Genomic DNA, 22,821 nt, shown 5'->3' on the forward strand with positions numbered 1-22,821 from the left:
AGAAAGGCGAGGAAATGTCAGGTAGCTGGCATTGTAAACAGTGTGTATACACCAGAAAGAATTGATCTAACACTATCGTTTATTGTTGATGGTTAGATTTTATAGTATGCCTTTTACATGGACTCCATGACATTTCTGACATGTATAATGTCCGTAGCATAATGTCAGCTCGTGCACTTTCTTTAGGCAACTCACCATCACAATCCAGTTCAACTTCCACAGATGTTCTCTTTATATGCGGTCTGTAGCCTTCTTCTTGAGTTTGTTTGTCAAAAAGGGCATTATGATAAGAGACCAAACGGATCAATCATTCTACTCTACTGTTGTGTCACAGTACGATGTCATCGGTTGGCTTGTTTGTATCGGCATCCGTAATTCACAGAAATGGAACCAGCTGTGTGGATGGGTTATGGAGATATATGGGTTTGGATTTCTTCTTTAACGTGCGATTTTAGTCGGACAGATTACTGACTTTAGACTGAAGGCGGGTCGTCTCCGGCAGCCAGATGCTGTGAACATTGGCTTTGAGACTCTAATCTAATCTCAGCGACTCCCACTTTAAAGGAGCAGACTGTGCTGTAGGAATGTCTCTCTCCTGTTTGACAGACTTCATTTCTCTGTAGAGTGTTCTAAATGCCAGCTCTTTACAATAAGATCGAGACTTCTAATTGAAGTAGAATTTTAAAAAAAAAACAGTGAACTATTAGCCTCCATTGCACATAATTAAGAACCATATCTACATGAATCTGTATGTTAACAAATCAAAGCTGTGGATCACAAGCCTTTTTCTGCAGTGCAGCAGTGCAAATGTGTTGGCTATGCTGACCTGGCTTTTTTTAATGGTTCAGCCACTAAAATAAAGGCTTTTTAATATTTCCTTCCTTGTTGTTACTTGTTCTAAAACTTTGGAGGGCCTGGGTTACATTTATGATCTCTGGCTGATAACACAGAACAAGCAGTTATCTCTCTCTCCTGCTGACCTCTTGACTCCCCGAGTGGCAGCTCTACTTGCAATCACTACTTTAATAAAGCTGGGAGAATTTAGAATCAATCTGAAATGGAATGAGTACGACATGAAGCACTTTAGTTGGTCAACTGAGTAGTTAATCAAAACTAAAGGCATAATAGGGGCATAGACAACACATGCAGTTAACTCATCTTTAACAACAATGATTCTACAGTCATTAAACTATTAAATGTTAGCTTGAAATGTATACACTGAGGTAGTATAATAAGGTTACACAATAAATCCCATAATACGAAGAAAACAACTGGGTCATCCAGCAAAAAAGTTGAAGGAGGCTCAACCTTTGCTGCAACCCAGCGCAACGTCGTCCAGGCCAAACGCTGCAGTGACCAATCACACACAAGCACAGGATTACCTTGGTAGATTACTTGTGTACGTGTCTGTACTGTTTGCCTCACAGTCGTGGCGACTAGAAACGAGTAGCTTCCTCTGTGGTAACTTTCCAGAGTTGTAAAATCCTGACTTTGAGTATTGTAAACTGGCATCTGTTAAAAGCCCTCAGACTGCCTCCCACTAGACCTCTCGGATCGTGTTTCATTGTCTCGTTGGAACCTGTAACAACACAACCCCCCCTGCTTTGTTTTGATGCAGGGCTGTTTCATCTGAACAAAACATATCAGGGAAAAGCCAGCAATGTGTGGGTATTTGTCTTTTGTGCAGATACAGAATTGTAAGGGTGTGCATGTGCCTCTTTGAGATTGTCCAATAATTCAAGTTATCCTTTAAATAAAACTGCGATGCAAGTCTCTATTTTGATTTGTACATGTATTACAGTTTGTACGTTTAAGAGTATCTTGTAGGTATTGGACATGTATTTTTAATAATACTGGGATATAAACCTACATCTAGGATTATTCTTAATTTCCAAATGATGATGTGTTTAATCTTGCCTTTTCTAATTATAGGTGACTACAGAACTGTCAAATAAGAATAATTTGCCAGGTGGAAATAGGCAATGGAAAGGAGAAGTGAGGACATCTCCAACATCACAGGTGTCCAATCTGATGCCTTCTGAGTTAGCAACATCAGACCAGCAGTCAGCTCCTCAGACGGGAATTACAGATGGCTGCCCTAATAAACTCATAGCAGCAGCCGGACTGGAAGAACACATTGAAGTGAGGAGAGGCAATGTAGATTCTGATAAGAAGGACGCAGAGGAGAATGTGGTTAAACAGGTGCCTTCCTTAAACTGTGCAACAGTTGAGACGGTGGAGGTACCCCCACCTTCAGCTTTACAAGATGTTCAGACCGTACAGAAGGATGGAGAGATTCCAACAACAAGCCAAAGGAAAGCAGAGAAGATGGAGGTACATACAGCTCCAACTATCCAAAAAGAAAATGGTCTTTTTGTGAAAAGTCCCGATCAGATTAACAAGGAGGTCGTTGGACAGGTGTGCTCCCCGACCTCAGCAGAAAAGAAAGTCAAGTTTACAACAATAGTTACTCTGCAAAAAGAAGCTCCCGACATCGCAAGTCCTGACCAGACAAATGAAAAAGTTGTTGACGTGGTACCAGCTGAGAAGAAGTCAAATTTGATGGTAGTATTAACTTTAGAGAAAGAAAACACCCCAGAGGACAGAGGGATAGAGTTCCAGCAGGAGAAGTCCCTGAGCTCAGATCAGTGTGTAGCTTCTTCTCCTGTAAAACCTTCACCCAGCTTGACTTACAGCAGCAAGCAGGAGAAACAGGAGGCGACAGCACAGGTATCCAGGGACCAATCACAATACGCAGAAGAAGGAAGTAGCCTGAGCTCCGATCTTTTTGACGATGAAGGACCTCCTCCTCCACCACCTCAAATTGGTAAAATCAGCCTTAGAATCTCCAAGACCATGAGTCCAAGAGTGAGGACAGAGTCTAGAGAGGAAGACCTCGCTGAAATGAGTGACTCTGACGTACAGACTGTAGCTGGGGTCGACAGCACCGCTGAACCCACTTATCGGGCACATGACAACCAAGGTTTCCAGGACAGTGATGACTCTGATATGAAACCTATTATTGTTTTCTTGAATGAGCCGATGGACATTCAGTCAGCCTACAAGCGCCTGTCTACCATCTTAGAAAGCGAGGAAGATCTTGACAGGATTCTCTCTCCAGAAAATATCATGGAGGAAGAGGAGACAAAGCAGTACGAAGAGGAACAGAACGTGAGAAAAATTAGCATGACTGAAATAAATACAGACTTAGACCTTAAAGGCATCACAGGGAATGGTCAGAATTCTCTACATATGCACAATCAAAGACCTTCAGCAGATAATGTCTCAATTCCCAAAAACCAAGACCAGGGTAAACCAGACTCGCTTAGACAGCCAGAGACCAAAAGGAAATTCAAATTTAAATTCCCCAAAAACAAACTGGCTGCAATTAGCCAGGCCATTCGTACAGGGACGGTCAAAACAGGAAAGAAGACTCTCAAGGTGGTTGTCTATGACGAAAAGGAGGAGAAGGCATCGCACAGCAGGCCAGTGAAGGAGACCAAGCCAACAAAAGAATCCAAGAGGTTTGACACCAACAGTACCAAACAATTCAACTTGGGTGAAGGCAAAACTTGTGACAGAGACATCAAGGTCTCCCCTTCCATTGATACCAGACACTCAAAGTCACAGAGCCGGGTAGAGGAGCTCTGCAGGGCTACGCCTGACTCTATTGACAGTCTAGAAGAGTCAATTAAACAGTTGGAAATCAGTGTGGACAATACGTCTGGCCCTTCTTCTCCCTCCAGCATTGTGTCCTCGCCTCCTCGGTCCCCTGACTCCTCCTCTGACTCCAGTGACAGAGCTCAGCTGAAAGGCAAAGTCAAACGAGAGAGGGAGAGAAGCCCGTCCAAGAGGCCAGCGTCTCAGATCCTAAAGGGCCCAAATCCACCACAGAGTAAGAGGGCCAAGCCACAACCTCTTCACGACTCAGGGAAAACCTCCACAGAGAAACAGGTCTGATGTTCCTCTGGCTGCAGAGCTCGCTTTGCTTCAGTGATGCTGGGCTGGTGATGGGCTCGCTACTCTGACTCTCTGACTCTACGCATATGTGTTCTTTAATCTTTCTGTTCTAGCCGGGGGTCATTTTGTTTCTTCAAGCAAAGTAAGTGGTAATTCGTACCACAACGGACAAACTGACTTGTACTGGTTTGTTCGTGTAGCCTGAAAGTTAATGTATTTCCTACAAAGAACGGTTTCCATGTATTAGTTATCCCTGCTCATTCATAACAGACCAGATAACAGATTCAATAACAAAGGCAGTAAACAAGATTTAACTTTCTCAGGACCACTAAATCAGACAATGGCTACAATAACTACAGTAAATGTGTGCTCAGACTGAACAAGAAACAGGTTTTTGCCTCGTGTTATCGGCACACATTTTGAAAAATGGACTGTCTGTATTTATTTGCCACAATGGACCACCTGTACTTACCAGGACCTTTAGTTCTGTTTGTCATTATCGGGCACATCCTTCACTTCCATGAATCGCTGCCTCGTGATAAAGCGGAATCTTTCACTTTTCAGCTGATGCACAACTTTCCCGTCTGCTTGCATCCAATCATATCTTTGATCATGTTGCTTAATATCATCTGATATTGTCTATACCTCGAAGAGACCTTACTGTTTTCCCATTTCAACCAGCATTGATGACTGATCAACCCCTTTACTCACAGTAAAGACTACTCAAATGTAAATGTCCCCTCCATGTGCTACTGTGGTTGAATAACTTGCAATACAATGATGTCCTAATTGACCTAAATTTGCTGCTTTAATCTGATGCTTTTGACTGTTTTTTAGTGTTGTAGTTGCTATCGTACAAATGCAGTGTGTCCGACATGCCGGTCTGGCCTAACTAACTTTTTGTCCACGTTTCTTCTTGCTAGACCTCCAGCAGCAGCTCCAGTTCTTCTGCCCAGCGATCCCACACCAAATCCCGGCACTCTTCTTCCTCTAGCTCACCAGAGAAGATGCCTAAGGGCCAGCAGCAGTCCCCCCAGAAGCAACCCAGCCAGGTAAATGACCTCTGACAGACCTGAGCATAGCAGCTCTGAGTCAGCAAAGACTGAAGGGGAATTACGGTAATACTCCACCAAATGGCACCTTGATTTGTGCTCTTCATATAGCAACCTTTTACCTTTTGTTGTCAAGTATCAGTTCATTCAACTACTTAGTGGAAACTAAACTTCCCCCCTCCCCCATCATTGGTAATCATTATGTAATTTACAACTCAAACAAACCTCAGAAAACCATTGTTTCCACCTTAAAATGACTCTATCCTCTGAAACTCCAGGTGGCTCCTGCTTACCATGAAGTTATACAGATATTGAAATCTGGGTTGACTTGCTGTACATTAAAAGATACTCATGTTGACTTAACTTTGTCCCTGAGACATGCAAGGAAGAAAGCAGAAGCTTTAGTTGGTGTGGAGTAAATTCTCGTTGTATTTACTTAAACTAGAGAATCAGTCTTCTGAAATGACATCCAAACTAGACGTTTTAATTGAACAACCTATAAATAAATGACTTAGATGAGGGTGAACTGGGTACCATCAGTTAGAGAGTAGTTAGTCAATAGCTTGGAAAAAGAGTGAATTGTATTTGAGTGATTTTAGTGTTTGCAGTGGGTTTTACATGTGTTGAAGTTGTTTCTGTGGTGGTGCATATCTGTCTTGTTTTGTGGGTCTTCCTCAAGTTGTATCTGTCTGTTTATGGCTGTGTTCACGTTCCTCTTCAACTCTTTAACACTTCTTTCAACATACGCTCCCTGATTTTGTTATAGTACCCATTAATAATGTTCCCAAATCCCAAACTAGCTGTTAATGGGTTGAGTTCCTTGACCTGCATGTAACCTGCATGTTCACTGGGGACAGCCGTTCTTCATCTGGCAGTGAGTTGTGGAAATATTATTTGGGTGTCAAAAACTCTCAAAACCTCTTTTTCCTCAAACAAGGACGCACAGAAGCCATGATGTACAATTATTAGGGATCCAGTTGAAACTTCCATCATTGATTAACCCTCACGTTTATGTCATGAAAGAGTGCGTCTTCATTAAGTATACTGCATGGATGTTGTGCTCGATGGCGCCACTGTTCCGTGAAATTCTCTTGATCACAATGTCAAATCTTTAATGACATGTTTAGTGATTGCAAAGCAATTCCAATTGTTTCTGTATGGAGACAGAAGTATTTTATATCTTTTAATATTCTCTGTCATAGACAGGTTGTTCTTACATTAACTTTGAACTTTTTCTACACTGATCCTGATTCATGTAGGAGAAATAGCGCTGCATTTTGTCAGTCATGTGTGTTACTGCTATGTCTTTGGCCAGCATAGTAAGAACATTAACTCAAAAATGAACATTTATTGAGAATGACGTTTAGTCAGAGAAAGAGAGGAGTCCCTGTGTTATATGATGACGGAACACTAAAGTGCAATGAAGCCAAAAACAGAAAATGTGTCCAAATACTGCCAATGACCATAGAAATAGAGACCCTGTCAGAGTTGAAAGATGGGGGCGGGCCTTACTCTTTGCATTTGTCATTATACCAGGAAGCTCCATTAGCAGATTATTGAGAATGGGCTTTACCTGGGATCTAACAGCCTCGAGAATTCTCCATAGGATAAAAGGAGGAAATGCTTTTACTTTTATATCTTGATCGAGGAAGATTCAGGTGTTAAATGACCCGACCGACTAATAAAATATGATACTAACATCAGTCCCATCAAAACCCATTCATAATGCAGCATTTGTAGAGAGGAACATCCACCCATCACACTTCAACACTTCAAGCCCATTTTAAATGAGCCACTCTAGGGTCTAACAGGAGGGTCTTTATTCTCCATTGATCCACTTTATTCCAGTCCATGTGGAAAAGCCTTCAGTCAGCATTTCCAAAATCTATCGATTTAATCAAAGGTCACCAGTAAATCCCTGATGCACTAAGCCCTGCCTCTCATGCATGAATTCAGACAGAGCTGTCAACTGAAGTCGTGGTCACACTGGACGTCAGTAGAGGGAGCAGTACCAGAGTCTGCTCTGGTTCAGAGGTGGATTAGGGCCACGAAACAAGGGTTTCAGTTTACAGTGCGGAGGCCGACCTTTTAGCTGGCGACAACCACGGTCAAATGATGTCAAAAATAACATAATAACCAACAGTCAGCCATCTATTTTGTAAGGACGTTTTCACTGAGCCACTTAAAACACACTGTAGCAGTTCTAGCCTAGCACGGTATTGGCTGGCCAAAGCCATAGCAATAACAGGTATGAGTGTTCTTCTCCTCTCATGTGGGCTGTGTTGTTGTTGGCTTTGACCTGCCGTGTTCCGTGGTGTCTGTTTACAGGCTGACAGCAGAAGCAGTAGAGCAGCCGGGGATAGTAGCCATTCTGTCGTTGCTTTGCGTGCCTCTAAGATCCCAGCCATGTGCCATAGCTCTGGGAAACACCCGTCTGCCTCTTTGTCCACTCCTCACTGCTCAGACACCACCGATAGCTTCCAAAACCTCTCCTCCTCCTCCACCTCCTCCTCCTCTGCTTCTTCACCTTCAGCTTCCTCCACCTTCTCCATGGGGAAACACTCTCTTCTGTCTCCCCCGTCAAAGTGTTCTTCCAGCCCGCCTTCTCCTTCCTTGGCCCAGCATTCCAGGCAACAGGCTCTGTTGTGTCCTCTCTCCTCTTCCTCCTTGGTGAAAAGCTCTTCCTCCGTTTCTCCGTCAGACTCTCCACCTCACTCCCCCTCTCCTTCCTTGCCTTCATTTTCTTTCTCCTCTCCTTCACACAAGTCTTTTATCCCGTCTCTGAATCTGAGCCGTCTCCTCCCCTCGTCTAGCCACGTCATGTCGTCATCCCACGCTAACGCCAGCCCGGCCCAACACGGGCCTCGCAGCAGCAAACGCCAGCACCGCCTCGTCCTCACCTCCACCTCCACCCCCCAACACAGCTACTACTCCTCATCCTCCTACTCTTCATCCTCACCCTCCTCCTCCTCTCTCTCCCCCACCTCCTCTTCCTCCTCCCCTCCTTCTCCGTCCTCCTCCCTCCTCCCCACCATGTCGAGTCATGGGGCGAGGAGTGTCCGAACACCGGCGTCCAACCCCGGCTCTCCGGGCCGCGGCAAGAAACGCACCGGAAGCCAAGCTGGCCGAGTCCTGCGCATGGCGACGACAGCCTCGCGGGACGCGGCGTGACATTTTCCTCTACGATTCAGTATTCAACATGTGTGAGTGCAGAAGTAAATGGGTGGGGCTTACCCAACTGATGAAAAAAGACAAACTGCACTGTGTTCCTACAGCAATATTGTGTGACATTGACCTTACCATATTTTTGGACAAAGATGGCATGCAAAACCGACCTGATATCTTTTTAGTCCAAACCAAACTAGTACTACATGATGTGCATCTCGACATTCACCCCAAGAGCCCTCCCAATACATGGCATGGTTGATATTATTGGCTGGTTTTAGCTTATCCCAGATAGTTCTCTATCGCTGTATCAACTGCAGCGCAGGCACACCAAAGACATATTAAGGTCTTTCATGACCAAATTTAAAGATTCTCTATATGATATTCAGAGCATTCATTTAATAGTAAATAACTATTGTCTTTGTAAAGATATAGTGTCGTAATATCTACCTGAGCAGCGAATGAAGTCTCTCTCCCTCTGTGTGTGCTGTTATCAGAGCTTCTTCTTGATTTGTTCACATGTGCTTTTAGTTCATGCTAGTGCATGTGAGCGTTCCCCGCTGGTTAGCTCACGGCCGCCGCTCTGCACTGCTCTCATACGGCGGTTACAGCTGATAACACCATTGTCGCCAAAGCGTGGCACCCGACCTCCGATTCCTCATCAGGTAAACACTGTTAGCTCGTCTGAAAATGTTGCTGTTGTTTAGCACTGTTAGTGCCGTTAGCACTGTTAGCTCCTAGCCACCGGTTCAGCTGTCGCCATGTTGAGAGCCTTGTGGAGGCAATCACTCTGCTCTGAATTTTTATTTGGTTTGTTCATATTTTTTTAATTATTTATTTATTTTTGGAAAATTCAAACAGTTTTTCAATTGATCGATATTGAATTAGCAAGTAGTGAAGTAACACACTTGTGCAATCCCACAATCCCATCTCTTTTACTCCAGCAGGGCGAGTGTGTAGAATTCACTGTGACTGATTTATTGATGCCTTGTTGCTGCTCTCAGCAACGCTATCAGCTGTTGTTGTTCTCTTCAACAACACAAACTAGTGAGCTCTGCTGAACAGATAATCACCACACCAAGCCATCTGAGAGTAAATGTGAGGGAGAATTATTGGTTTGACAACACTAGCCATGTTTCCATTCACAAATGTAATGCACAATTTGAAGTATTGCATTAGAGAAGCTACGTGGAAAGCAAAAAATGACCAGTTCTGTTTCTGCTGTCAGTGTCTTCTTGGATCTTCCCATAACTAATTAATAACTTAGTTGAAACAAATTCCTGAAGACCTCTTTCCATTTTTCTCTCATAGATGACCAAGGCGTCTTGTTCTGTTGCTGGCTCCCAACCTTTACATCTTCTATTCTGTAACTGGAGGATCACAGCTTTGCGTAACCTACAGCGCCAAAGTCTGACCAAATTACTCTGTAGCCTAGTTTATTTGCTCCAAACCAGTTGATAGACGCTTTCTTGTATTTCTTTTTTTTTTTGCAACATTTCAAAAAGTTTGCTTAAAATGTGCAGGACAAGTGAATGGAAACATGGCTATAGATGGATGAAAGTATTTGTATTTGTATAAAATGAGTATATAAGCTCTCATATCGACACCGTTCAGCACTAAACATCCAGTATTGGTCGGGCTCTAGTCTCCCCTGTTATTAGTTATTGGTATTAAGACATTGGCTGGTGAGCTACAGCTGACAAGTCCATCAGGAGAGAAATCCAGTCAAATAAAAAAAAGATCATTTTCAATATTATATACCTGATTGGTTTGCTTCTACTTGAACATCTTTCCACAAGCTCTCCGGCCTTTCCACGACCCGTCCCCAAAGCTGGTTTGAACCTTATTTTGTATCAGTTTCTTTGCGGTGTCACCTGGTAGACCCAGCAGTGCAACAGAGAGCACCTTTAGCTGAATATAAGAAGTTGCAGACTCAGGCTGTCTGAGTCTATTTTGATCATGTTTCATGTACCAGTGATCTGAATATTGAATAAATAAATAAAAAATGTCCTTTAAAATGCAGTAGAACAACTGATGTTGGATTATTGGTGTGTGAGATAGAGTATGTGAGGTTTCATTCAACACTGTTGTATAGATTTGTATTAAGAAATCGAGGTTGTGAATATCAATATGCAGAATTTACCCAAAGACAGTCCGATACAGACTAAACTGTTCTACATTCTGTAAAGGTCAAACCTATCCGTGTAGAGTTTTTATGTAGATGCAGTACAATATAGAAAATATTAGACATATGTATCGTCTTTGAACATAGCTGTTGTTTATTGTGCTTATGTGACCTTTTGCATTTGTAGTGAGTCCATGGAGGTCATGTCAAACAGAACAAGAACTTTGTGTTTTTTGTCGAGTTTATTTCCACTGCAGAGTTAGTTTATCAGTCTGCAAGGCTGAACCCATCAAATGAGAAGATAATGATCAGGACAGAGGTACGTTCAGAGCATCTTCAGCAAGGCTTCCAATCTACTCCAATCACTTCTAGTTTAGGTCCATCGAAAGTGAAGAATTTCACCAAACTGTGAGGAGCCGTCAGTGAATTTAAATCAATACCATGTGAACATTTCATCATTAATCGTATACTTCAAGTATATGATGTGGAGGCCTAATGAAGAAAGCAGAAAACGCTTTTCATTACAGGAGTCAAAGTCAAACGTAGCACTTTGTTCACTGGTAGAAAGCGTTCACAGTGAACAGAATCCACACAGAAATGACCTTTCCTCCCAACGTTTTTCATCTGCAGTGAGAATTTCTCCCCACCAATTCATATTTATATAATCCTCATAGAACTGGCACAGACACACCAACTCAAACAGAAATGTATGGCTTCCACAGTTCCTTTCTATGTTTGTGCCAAAAGGGGGTTGGAAGTTGTGATGAAGCCGGAGCGTTACAGGCTAGAGTGAACACATCCTGGATCTATCTGTGTACCAGCCCAGTGGCCAGGAATACATGTTAGCATTGTATGCTTCTGCAAACCACGGACATGCTGACTGTCTACGTTTTTGCATTTGGTCAGAGCAAGTGACGTAGTTATTGAGATTTAAGATTGAGAATGACATGGTATAATAAGTAGTATATAACCAGCACTACGGTTCTGGGGAGAGCTGGTGGACGACTCAAGCAGGACTTTCACCCTGTAGACCGCTCTTCTTGTCCCGTGTGGAACCAAAAGTAAACATTGACTTTACGCTTGTTCCATAACGATGTTGCGGTAGTTCTGGTTGTTACGTTGTTATTTGAACACAAACCATGATCTTTTTTTCTAACCTTAACCAAGTTGCTTTGCTGCCTAAACCTAACTAATTGTGTCCCAACATTAACCATGTGGCTGATATGAAACGTCCACATGCAACGTATCTTTGGGTTTGCGGAACATGTTTTCTGGCCACTGGGTTGTACACGACGCACAGAGATAAAACCTAGAGATTGATACATTCATCTTCTCATCTGACTGGGTAAGACTGCAATAATATTTCATTTACTTTGGTCTGTGTATACAAAAAACATTTTGAATTTTTATTATGCAAACCTAAAGGCACAGTGTAATACACGCCTTCACTTGTATGCAAATAGTTTATTTCTTTTCTTGTTATCTTCCTAGAATCTGAACCTGTGCATGCCTTTAACCCTTTCTCTGTCAGTTTGAAACTTGTTGAGTTTAAACGACTGTAAATAACTGTTTTGTAAGCGGTTGGTTGTCATACACTTGAGCTTCCTGTCAGGTTGGAGAACTAATAAAAGGGCTTCCAGTGTTTACATCAGCTGCTCCTGCTGTCTGGCTTTATTTCTAAGTGCAGGGCTGAGTTGTGCCAGTAGAGGGCAGTAGAGACGCACCAGTGTCCTCACACCTCACGCCTCTACACACAGAGTACACACTACCAGCCACAAGATCACACTCAGACTAACATGGAGGCTCTTTGTGATATATTTTAGTAATAGTAACAAAAGCACATTTTACAGAACAGAGTAAAAGATGTGCTGAGTGTTTGCGTCATAAAGTTTTGAACTATTGAAATTATACAGTTAGAAAGTAGTGACCATAATACTTACTTTTTTAGGACTTTTCAACATAATATACTATGACTTTTTTACATGACTTATTCATGACATTTTCGACGTACTATACTATGATTTCTTCATGATTTTTTTCAACATACTTTTCGGACTTTGTTATGGCCTTTTTTCAACATAGTATACTGAGACTTTTTCACGACTTTTTTTGAAATACTCTACCATCTCTTTTTATACATCATTTTTATGGCATACTATATTATTACTTTTTTATGACCTACCTATGTTGGACGTAAAATGAAGGAAACTGAGACTCACCAAATAAAAAAAAACAAAATAAGACATTTATTCAGTCAGTACAAACGTTTTCATTCCTCAGTAGCTCAAGTCTTGTTTGAACAGTAATCATAATCAGGAAAACTACTTCTTTGAAAATCAAAACATTTTCAAGACTGCTGGTTTCAGCCCGGCCTGTTCATCATCTCTACAGGCAGAGCACTGGAACGGCATCTCAGTCAACGCTTGGTGAGTAAAGGTCTTCAGCCATTTAGTGTGTGTGTCATACAAAACCTACCTCTACAGTGTAAAAACAAAAACATTTCAACAATATCAACAGAAACAAACATATATATACATGTTCCAATTTCATCAACATTTTAAAGTGAACTTGCTAGATTGTCACACTATGCTACTGTATAAATTAATTAAAAATCACATGTTGATTTCAAATCTATTACTAACGCACGTATGTTAATGATGACACTAATTGAATCCGTTATTGCAGCAGGGCTAACTTTCAGCAGAACATCTGAAAAAAGACATTCGATCTTTAATGTTGGATTATGGGATGCCAATTAGTGATGACAAAATGTATTTTTTATGAATATTATCTGTGTGCTCTCTCCTGCGTTCGTTGCCTCAGAAAGCTGAGGTTCTTGGTAAACATGACTTGGTTCTTTTTTTTTCATCTTGCGTTGCTAATTTCTTCAATATTCGTATCTGTAGCTTCAACAATTAGAGAGAAGATCTTAGTGGTAAAATGTTTTTGGTAAAATCCAGCCAATTCTTTTTTGGCTTTACAGTGGCCTGAAAAAAAATGGAGGAAAGGTGAGTGATGCTGTGATCGGTTGACTTTGCTGGGAGCAAGAGATTTACATATAGTGTATTTACACCTAACATATTACAAGAAGACAAAAGAACGATCTCATGAAACGTACAGCGTGTTTTTCAAATGGTTCAAATTGTGCTCATACTTTAAACGTAAGTCTGGTGATAGTCAATCCTTTTTTTTAGTTGTTAACAAATATTTAAAAACTGATCAAACGCAATAAGTATTGTGTGTGTATCCAACGCCTGATATTCCTTTCTACCATAGAGCTCCAATATTTAAACTAACATATTAATGAGCACACTGTTGCTCTGGGGCACATGTCTGTTCATTACAGTGAACATGCACACTCTGGTTTATTTTGACTCTATCCCACAAACACCGTCCTGCTGCCATTAGAGCACCAATCGTGTATTAATCCACCACTGGAAAAGTCCCCAAACAAATGCACGATTTCTTCCTGTTTGCTGTAAAGTACAGTGCCCAGCTGCTTTAGGAAATTACTGAAATATGAATAAAGTATTCATTTGTGACTTTTTTTTTTTTACGATTTACGTCTTCAGTAGCAACCAATTGTCTTGGGTCTGAGAGCCGCAGACAGGCGAGGAAAGTATTAAGTGACTAACACAGTGTTGGTTTTGATCTTATTAACATGGGGTTTGATGACAATATTAGAAATATAGAAACTTACCAAGAAGTCTGCTCTGCAGTATATATCGCATGTCTCTTGGGTCTAAACTACAACACTGTTATGTTCTGAAATTAGGTCAAAATTCAGTGACATAGTCCTATTTACTACAAATCATAAATCATTCTGTAACTTTACATCACAGCTAACCATTTTGCCATTTGTACATTTCAATGTATGTTCTACTTCTCTACACAGCCTGTGGTTTTCATTCCTTTCCCGATGTGAAGATGATTTGGCAGATGTGTCCACAGTGTCATCAAGTCTCCATTACTGTTTTCAGAATGGGTTATTATTGTGAGGTGATGCAATTCACACTTACAAAACTATGCATCATAATGCAACAGTAACATAACACTGGAAAAAAAAAGTAATAAAAAACTCTGGCATGCTTTCTGTAAAATGATCAGCAAATATGTAAAGAATAACTCCAGAAGCCCTGAGAGGCAAGTCAGAACACGTTGATCCATTCTCTAAGTCTTTAGATCAGATAGATCATGATTAAGTTTATGACTTGACAGGTGAGAAAAATAACATTTTGGCAAGATAGTCTCTCTAAGTTCCTTAAATTAGTTTTCTCATCTGTAATAAAAGGTGTAAAGAATAGTCAGGCTCATAAGTTGTTATTGTAATATGCATGTTGGAGGCTGACGTGCACCACTACCCAATAGCATTAGATTACAAGCATTCTTGTTTTCTTCACAAAGAATTTTAATTTACATTACTTGCTAACACACAATATATGTACCTTGTGTTTAGTATGCAGGGAGATTTATTTTTTCTCCCAGGCAACTTTTATTTCCACCTTTTGAGAAAACTATTAGAATCACAATTAGAAAATGGATCACCAGCGTTATTTTTTTCCCCTTACTTGTCTTGCAGGGCTTCTGTACATAACAGATGTGTAGTTAAGGAGATCAAAGCTGCACTGGAGTTGTCTGTGAAGTCATTTAGCTCTACTCAGATCAGCTGGTGACAGTACCTGATATCCTGACAACAACACATACGGTACATCCCGATGTCCTGTGTGGTGATATGCTGCGCTGTTACATGTTCATAGTGAATACAAAGAAATGGAACTCTAGACTGGAACAAATGTGTGGCAGCATGATGCAGTGTTGGATTACACACTGGCACTGAAGATGAAACTATACAAAGTGAAAGGAACTGAAATGGATGCATGTGTTCCTTTGTTCTTGTGTGTGTATTTCATCTGCATGTATAAACAAAAGTGCCTTTTGTCTGTTTGTACTTGAATGTAATTTCCATGCAGCGACGTGTCCTCATGATGTGTGTATGTGCCTGCATGTGTTTCCCGTTTAAATGATGTATGTCACATTTTCCACTCTGCACTTTCAGCGCTCATACTGTGTGAGAACATGTGTGTGTGTGTGTTTCCTCTGTGTCCTCAGGTCCTCCTCTGATGGATGTTCCCCACGTATGTGTTCTCTATGCACAGCACTATGTAGTGGTTAGAGCAGGAGCGGGTGTGCTGTCCCAACAGACGTCCCGTCTGCAGCAGCGCCGCCTGGCCCGTCACCGCCATGTCAGCCGTCCTCCACGCCTCGCAGTAGTTAGTGGTCAGGCGGATGCCCACCGTATTGGAGCCGTGCCACACCAGCTTCTCTGGCCTGGGGGGGTTAGAGGGAGAGAGACATAATGAGTGGAGGTTACATGGGCTGCCGCTGTGCTAAATCAAGGGGGGAGCTGGGGAGATTAGAATGAAAGAGAAAAAAAAATGTAAGCGCTGCTTCCTGTTTCCCCAGTGGTTAATACTGATCCGGCCTCCTCCCACGAGTCTAAAGACATGCAGGTTAGGTCACTGCCCAAACTGACACCAGAAGCCGACCCATATACCCTTGTTATTAAAACCCCACTGAACCCAACTGGTACGACCGCATTTGAGATCGAAACCCAAGAATCAAAGTTACTTTATTCTGTATTTGTGTCATGCATTACTGACTGTTAGCTTGTCAGGCTAATGCTAAACATTAGCAACACCCTCTCTTTCCTTCTCCTCAAACATGGGGCATTGTCTGCCTACTTACAACACATGACACGCATGGCGGATGGTTGGTACAGTCAGAGAGAGAAAGAGAGCATCTTCTTACAAAATCACTACTAATGTAGTCGTTACTCAATAAAACAAAGGTTACGATCCATTAATTCATCTAATTGTTGAAAATGACCAAACCTCAACCCGACTCAAGTCTATCGGGACCCGTCGGGCTCAGATTGGACAGCAGAACTATTGTAAGTGTTTCATTTATATGTGTTTGAAAGTCTTTTTAGACCTTTGATAGACAATTTCTTTTTACCCCGTCTGTCAACAAATGCATGCTGGGACGGGCTCCAGCCCCTGCAAGCCTGACCGGGAAAAGGTGAAGAATGATTGCAGGTGCTGGTAAAAAGATGTACATCACCTACACAGTCCAGCTGCAGTTTGTTATGTGATACAGTTTGCACGTCATCCCCCATGTCCCCCCATGTCCCCCCATGTCCCCCCATGTCCCCCCGTTTCCTGTCCAGTCTCCGTTGGCTCCTATCTGATAAAGGCCCTAAAATACTTCAACTATTGTCATTATCATGACTGTTGTCCATTTCAATGGCAGCTGCTGTCCCTTTGAACATGAGATCTATGGTCTGTCTGCAGTAAAAGATTTCTTTTGTTTTCGGGGTCTCGTGAAACCGTCAATATGGACGATTGGCTTTCATTTCCCACCACAAATAATGTCCCTTACTTGCTCACAGAGCGTACACACACTCTCACTCACCATGCTGAGTCAGACATCACATTGCGTCCGTCAAAGGAGTAGATGGGTGTGGAGGGGTTGAATGTGCCTCCATTCCCAGAGAAGATGGACATCCAACTACTGAACAAAACCTCCCCCTGAGAGGAGAGGAGGGCCGGCATGGAGAGTAAACAGTAAAGAAATCCTCTATGTTGATTGTTGAGTTTCACTTTAAACCTGTAAGAACACAGTGGGGGACATGCTACGCTCCCAGTGGGGGCTGAGCGATGAACCGCAGCAGGCGGGGGCATACTAAGCACCATCTACTACAGGTAATACACTGACTATACTATAATACTACATACAGTGGAGGAAATTAATTAAATATACATTTGGGGGACAATTCTTTACCCTCAATATCTTAACAATGGAGCATTAAAAAAATGACTGCATAAAGGTGGTATTTCTTATGTGAAATAAAGACATTAAAAGACCAATAAAGACTTTTTTCTGACATACTAGACTGACTTTTTGATAACATACTTTATACTATGAGTTATCTTTATAAAGAATCCAAACTATTCCTTTAACCATAGTTAATTCAAACTATTAAAGGTGACCAGTGAACACTCATTAACCTGCCTTCATTTGTCATGTATCATCTATAAAATGAAATTGGAAACGAAAACAGAAATGTCTCCTCACCCTGAGGTTAACCACGGGCATGTCAGTGCGGTCCGCCTTCCTCACGATCGTTGCCAGGTCCTGGAGGTGTGAGGACAGGAAGGCCCTGTAGGTGGTGGTTAGCCCCATGGAGCGAGCTTGCTGGTAGCACTGGAAGTCTGCCCCCCGGATGCCACGCATGTCCCCTTTCAGCGGGGCGTTCAGTGCTACCAGGTGGAGCTGGGAAAGAGAGAAAAAACAGATGAGGAAACAGAGGAGAAAAGATACCTGGTCCACATAGGACACATCCCACATCTGGCATCGTAGGGCATGGCGAGTTAGGCTGGTGTTGGGCTAAGAGAATTTACCTTGCTTGGTCTTAGGTATGTGTCGGTAGGTGTGTGTGTGTGTGTGTGCATGTGTTTGTAACACTCACCCCAGGTACAGCGTTGAAGGTCTGTGGTAGGACGTTATAGATGGGCTGATATCCTCTACTGCCCTCTTGAAGCTCCTGTTCAACAAAAGCAGGAATTAGAGGTTGTTTAAATGTAAAGATATTCCTAAAACACTTTCCATATATGTATGTGTTACTACATATATATGGTGAAAAAAGAAAGAGCTACCTGAAGTCAGGAAAAAAGAAATGTGACGGCTAAATATAATACAACCATCTGAGGAAGCCCTGTGCTACGGGCTTACATGAATAGGACATTCCACCAGGGTGTGGTGTGGCCAGCTAGGGGAGGTCCAGGCAGAAGATTTGCAAACAATAATGATTAGACCTTAATTATTATTTTTTTTAACTATTTAACGACACCTTCACTGCAAGGTTTGTCAAGACATTCCACACTGATAGTTTGTTTTACAAGAAACATAAATGCATTCTTGATAAACGTTATTTTATGGCGGAACATGTTCAAATTACATGACGTAAGTTGCTGCAACCAGGTTGCTTTGCGAAGTAGCCCGTCTAATGAGGATGTCTACTGTAATATTTGTCAAACGATTGAAGACGATTCTCTGCTCTCTACTTGGCAGACACACAGCCTGACAGCATGTGGGGGGCGGGGCCCTGAGTCTGGACGACTCACACAAGTCTCCACAAATTATAAAAGCATCATTCACTGAAAAAGCAAGTTGTTTGCATCCCGAACTACAGACAGACAGTAAGAACGCAACTGGATCTGCTCTTATCAAATTTGGTACTCAGTTGTGTGTGTGTGTGTGTGTGTGTGTGTGTGTACCTGGCTGTGGCTCTGGCTCCTGTGCGTTTTGCTCCGATCTCCAGGTCTGCTGAGGGACTGAGACGTGACCGAGGTGGAAGGTCCAGATTGAATCAATTCTCCGAGCTGAAAGAGGGACAATTCAATTCAATTCAATTTGTTTTGAACAGTCCAAAATCACAAATCACTAATCTGCCTCAGAGGGCTGTACACATCTGTACACATCCTCTGTCCCGGGACCCTCACATCGGAACAGGAAAAACTCCCCCAAAAAACCCTTTGACAGGGAGAAAAAAGGAAGAAACCTTCGGGAGAGCAACAGAGGAGGGATCCCTCTACCAGGATGGACAGAAGTGCAATAGATGTCATGTGTACAGAATGAACAACATATACAGAATATGGTTAAGTGCACTTTTATGAGGTTAAATGGCCACACATTGAGTGCACACACAATACACACCTGGATCTTACGCCAGCCATTGCGTGCTCTGATGTACAGCTCTCCTCCCTTCTCAGACACGTAGGCCAAGGTTCCCTCTGCAGCACGGTGCGTCTCTCTGCTCAGAGCGTGGCTCGTCTTATAGCTAGTCACCTGAAACAGATCGTCATGCTGGCATTATTTACCAGGAAAAGACACTTTTTCTCAATTTCTCTCTCCTCTACAGATAGACTTTCACTGGACATTTCTCACAACAAGGTTCAATATTAAGGCAAATCATGAACTTATGGACATAATAAAATGTTACAATATACTGTATATTTATATTTAAGTGTACAAGACAGTCCCGGAGAAGTCAAAATACAGCAGATTATGGGTAAAGTGCCTTGCTCAATGGTAGGTATCTTACAGGGTTGGCATATCCTGAAGCTCCTGTCGGGCCGGGAGGACCTGGAGGGCCGGGGACACTGACTCCTGATAACGACACACCAGAAACACATTCAGCAGATACAATGAATGAGGTCTGTAAGATGTATTGATATAAGCTGAGCTCCACATCTTCTCCCCATCACATACCCGATCCATACGGAGGTACAATTCCTGGGGGTCCAGCGGGGCCAGGGGGCCCCCGGGGACCAGGTCGTCCGAACCCAGGGGCTCCAGGTTGACCCACAGGGCCGACAGGCCCCGAAGGGCCAACGATGGACTCACCTTTTGGACCCTAGAGAAACACACGGACAGACTCATTCATTTTGGCAATTCCTCAAAACATTTTCAACAGCACCACACTCACAACAGCAACATTGGGGAATCTGATGTAATCAGATGCATTGGTTACAATTAATCATTTCAATACCTGAATACTTACTATTTGAAAGGTATTTTAGTAGATCTTACCACAAGTCCTGACCTCCCAGGCAGTCCTGGAGAACCAGGCAGACCGCCGTCACCCTTTTCTCCCTTCTGACCTTGGTATCCCTGATCACCTCTGGCACCCTGAGAGATTGACAAGAACAAAGAAACGAGCCTACTGAAGAAGTTGAGGAAGCTTATTTCATTGTCAATATTGACTCCTTGGTTTTGATTTGTGTTGTCCTCTCAAACTCGTTACTGTTTTGTTTGTGAATATCAATCCTTCATTTAGGACAGTGGCTCTGTTATTTCGTTTGATCTGTGGTGGATGATGAATCAGTACTCACCACAACTCCATCTGGAAAGCCGGGTGCTGAGAAGAAAAATGACGAGGCGTAAATGATACACATTCCAGCAGTTATAAATCGTTTTTTTCTAGCATCAACTTTTCCCTCCATCACCTTTCCGGGGCTTCGTATAAACCGAATGGTGACCCAAGTGTGAGGTGAGAGAGAAAGTCAATGGCAATCAATGAGATGTCTGTTGTAAAGGACTTACCAGCTGTGCCTGGCTCTCCAGGTATTCCCACATCTCCTTTATCTCCTTTAGCTCGGACTGAATCTCCCCCTGTCACTGTGTCCTACACACACACACACACACACACACATTAACATTACATTGCTACCAGCACGTTGGCGATACCAGCACATGTGCACATGTAGACAATGTACAGACTGCTGAACACATAGCTTGACTTCATTTTTTCACAGCTGTAAAGAATGATACAAACTGTAAAACGTGTTAGAGTAAAAAAACAAGACAGATGACAAAAAAACAACACCTGTTAAATACAAAGGATGCATGCTTGAGACAGCAGCACGTACAACCCATCTGTGGCTCTGGTGGTTAAAGTACAAAAGCTTGGGTAACACAGGGTTAAATCAGGTGTTTCTATGAAACATATCTGCATCACTAAATGGTCTATAAACTGTTCCTTTTTTTCATGGAGAAATGTTTTTTACAGTAAGTTACTGTCAATGACTTCCTGGAGGCCCCTGCCACAACTTCGCCACCACTACTTTGAATGATGCTGTGCACCCAAACATCCCATTGATAGCTATTGCAAAGGAAAATGGCATTAAGGAAGGTGTCAATGCGACATTCCAATGGATGCAATCTACTGCATACAATCAGTATCAAGACCGAAGACAGCCCTCCACGCTTTCACGTTTCCAATTAACATAAGTCAGACTTCATTCATTTTCCATTGTTGGCTTGTGATGAGTTGTTCATTAACAAATGACGTCCAAATCATAGATCCTATATATGAAGTTGCCGTAGTTGTCGTGATGTCACCCGTTGGTTTGTGGACTGTGGTTTTGAAGTCCTGAGTTTTGTTTTCTGTGCTAAAAGAAGTTGTGCTGCGTCTCGTAGTGGCTCTTCACATTGCCGCTTTTAATTATCGCCACGGTCTCTGAACAAATGAGACGGGTTTTGAACAATCCGTGGGGAGAATTCAAATGTAAAAGTCTGTCCATTCTTGGTTAAAGGCTGTGGTCTCGCTGTCCCCATTTCTATAATTGGAGAACGCCATGTGAAATAAATTCAGACTGACGTATTATTCTCCAACTACTCGATCTCTCGCCCCGTTTCCCTAGTATGTGTAAATCTCATTCGACTCGTGAAGCTTATCAGAATACACGTATTTCATTGGCTGAGTAGCATCACATGATGTGATTTACAACGCATGTAACTGGTCAGTGTGTTTCCTGGACCGCTGAATGAATGCTGTAAAGGTTGAAATAGAAGCGCTCTGCAAAATTTTGTAATTCTCAATTATCTATTGTTTTAGGTCCAGGGTCCGGACGCAACAGCGTCTGGGTCCGGACCCGGACCGCGGTCTGCCTAGTAGTGACCCCTGGTGCAGAAGAACGATGGTGGCCAACACGAAAACATGAAAACGCAGATTGCCCGATCTAGACCCAGTGTTTGGTTTGCCCGTTATGTAACAACATGGCAGCCGGCTCCATAAAGAGGAACCGCTCCGTATGTAGATATCAACGACTCATTCTAAGGTAACAAAAACACAACAACTCTTATTTTTAGGTGATAACACACTGAAGAAAACATACTTACTAATATTGTATTCCATTTCGACCAATCGATCCCCTTATATGCTACACAGAAGACGCCACTGAAGACGCTTCAAGCAGAACATTTTCAAAGCAGAACCCAAAAACCCAGCACCGCGAGAATAGACTGTACATTTCTGAAAACATTTCTATCCGCCTGATGAAAGGCAGGCCAGAGTTTAGTTTGAAATACAATCAATTGGATTTAGGCTTTTCTTTGGAATAAATAAAAATGAAAAAGCCTGTTATGGTCAAATAGCCTCTTTAGAATCTTTTTTTTGAATTGATTGAACTGAAAAAGGATTTGGCAACAACTCTGATGAGCATAGAGTAGAAGGAGGAGCATCATCAATAATATCCATATTGTTCGCCACCCAGCTTCCTCTTCCCTAAGATGATGAGGACGGAAAGGACAGACGAGGAAAGCTGAATTAAGACTCAGACCCCTTTAACACCCGGCATTAACAATCAGCATGGTTGATCAGATTGGATTTAACACACAGAAAATCTGGGTTTTAATGAACCCGGGCTGCACCGAATTTACAGGTGGCTAATGCATCTTTAATCCATATCCACTACTTATATTACATTTTGCGTGTAGGTCCAACCACAAATAAGTGGTAATAAAACACATCACCGGATACAACCTGCATACAACAACAATGTTAACGCCTGATGAAATGGGGGCCAGGCCCACAGACATTTAGCCATTTTTCAGGACCATTAGGACAGTAGAAAAGCCAGGAGGGAGGAGAGGAGAAAATGAAGGGAGTAAAAGAGC

General features: G+C 42.4%; 2 protein-coding genes across 3 annotated transcripts in view; one reads left to right on the top strand and one right to left on the bottom strand.

Moving 5' to 3' along the window:
• The window catches only part of LOC306706352 (sickle tail protein homolog), a 56,859-nt gene extending 48,871 nt beyond the window's left edge, over positions 1-7,988 (top strand). For both annotated transcript variants that reach the window (XM_079173393.1, XM_079173394.1), the window contains exons 21-23: positions 1,933-3,954; positions 4,884-5,012; positions 7,826-7,988. In XM_079173393.1, coding sequence (XP_079029519.1) covers positions 1,933-3,954; positions 4,884-5,012; positions 7,826-7,852 — 2,178 coding nt within the window. In that variant the 3' untranslated portion in view covers positions 7,853-7,988. The remainder of the gene's footprint in view (positions 1-1,932; positions 3,955-4,883; positions 5,013-7,825) is intronic.
• Positions 7,989-12,561: 4,573 nt separating this feature from the next.
• col15a1b (collagen, type XV, alpha 1b) overlaps positions 12,562-22,821 on the bottom strand; it is a gene marked incomplete at its 5' end in the record, with an annotated part of 35,911 nt that continues 25,651 nt past the window's right edge. The window contains 11 exons of the mRNA XM_079173788.1: positions 12,562-15,630; positions 16,774-16,889; positions 17,437-17,634; positions 17,831-17,905; positions 18,639-18,743; positions 19,078-19,209; positions 19,466-19,530; positions 19,633-19,777; positions 19,954-20,052; positions 20,256-20,281; positions 20,467-20,548. Of these exons, the coding sequence (XP_079029914.1) occupies positions 15,408-15,630; positions 16,774-16,889; positions 17,437-17,634; positions 17,831-17,905; positions 18,639-18,743; positions 19,078-19,209; positions 19,466-19,530; positions 19,633-19,777; positions 19,954-20,052; positions 20,256-20,281; positions 20,467-20,548 (1,266 nt within the window). The 3' untranslated portion in view covers positions 12,562-15,407. The remainder of the gene's footprint in view (positions 15,631-16,773; positions 16,890-17,436; positions 17,635-17,830; positions 17,906-18,638; positions 18,744-19,077; positions 19,210-19,465; positions 19,531-19,632; positions 19,778-19,953; positions 20,053-20,255; positions 20,282-20,466; positions 20,549-22,821) is intronic.

Source organism: Pholis gunnellus (genome assembly GCF_910591455.1).
Source record: "Pholis gunnellus genome assembly, chromosome: 14".
NCBI lineage: Eukaryota > Metazoa > Chordata > Actinopteri > Perciformes > Pholidae > Pholis > Pholis gunnellus.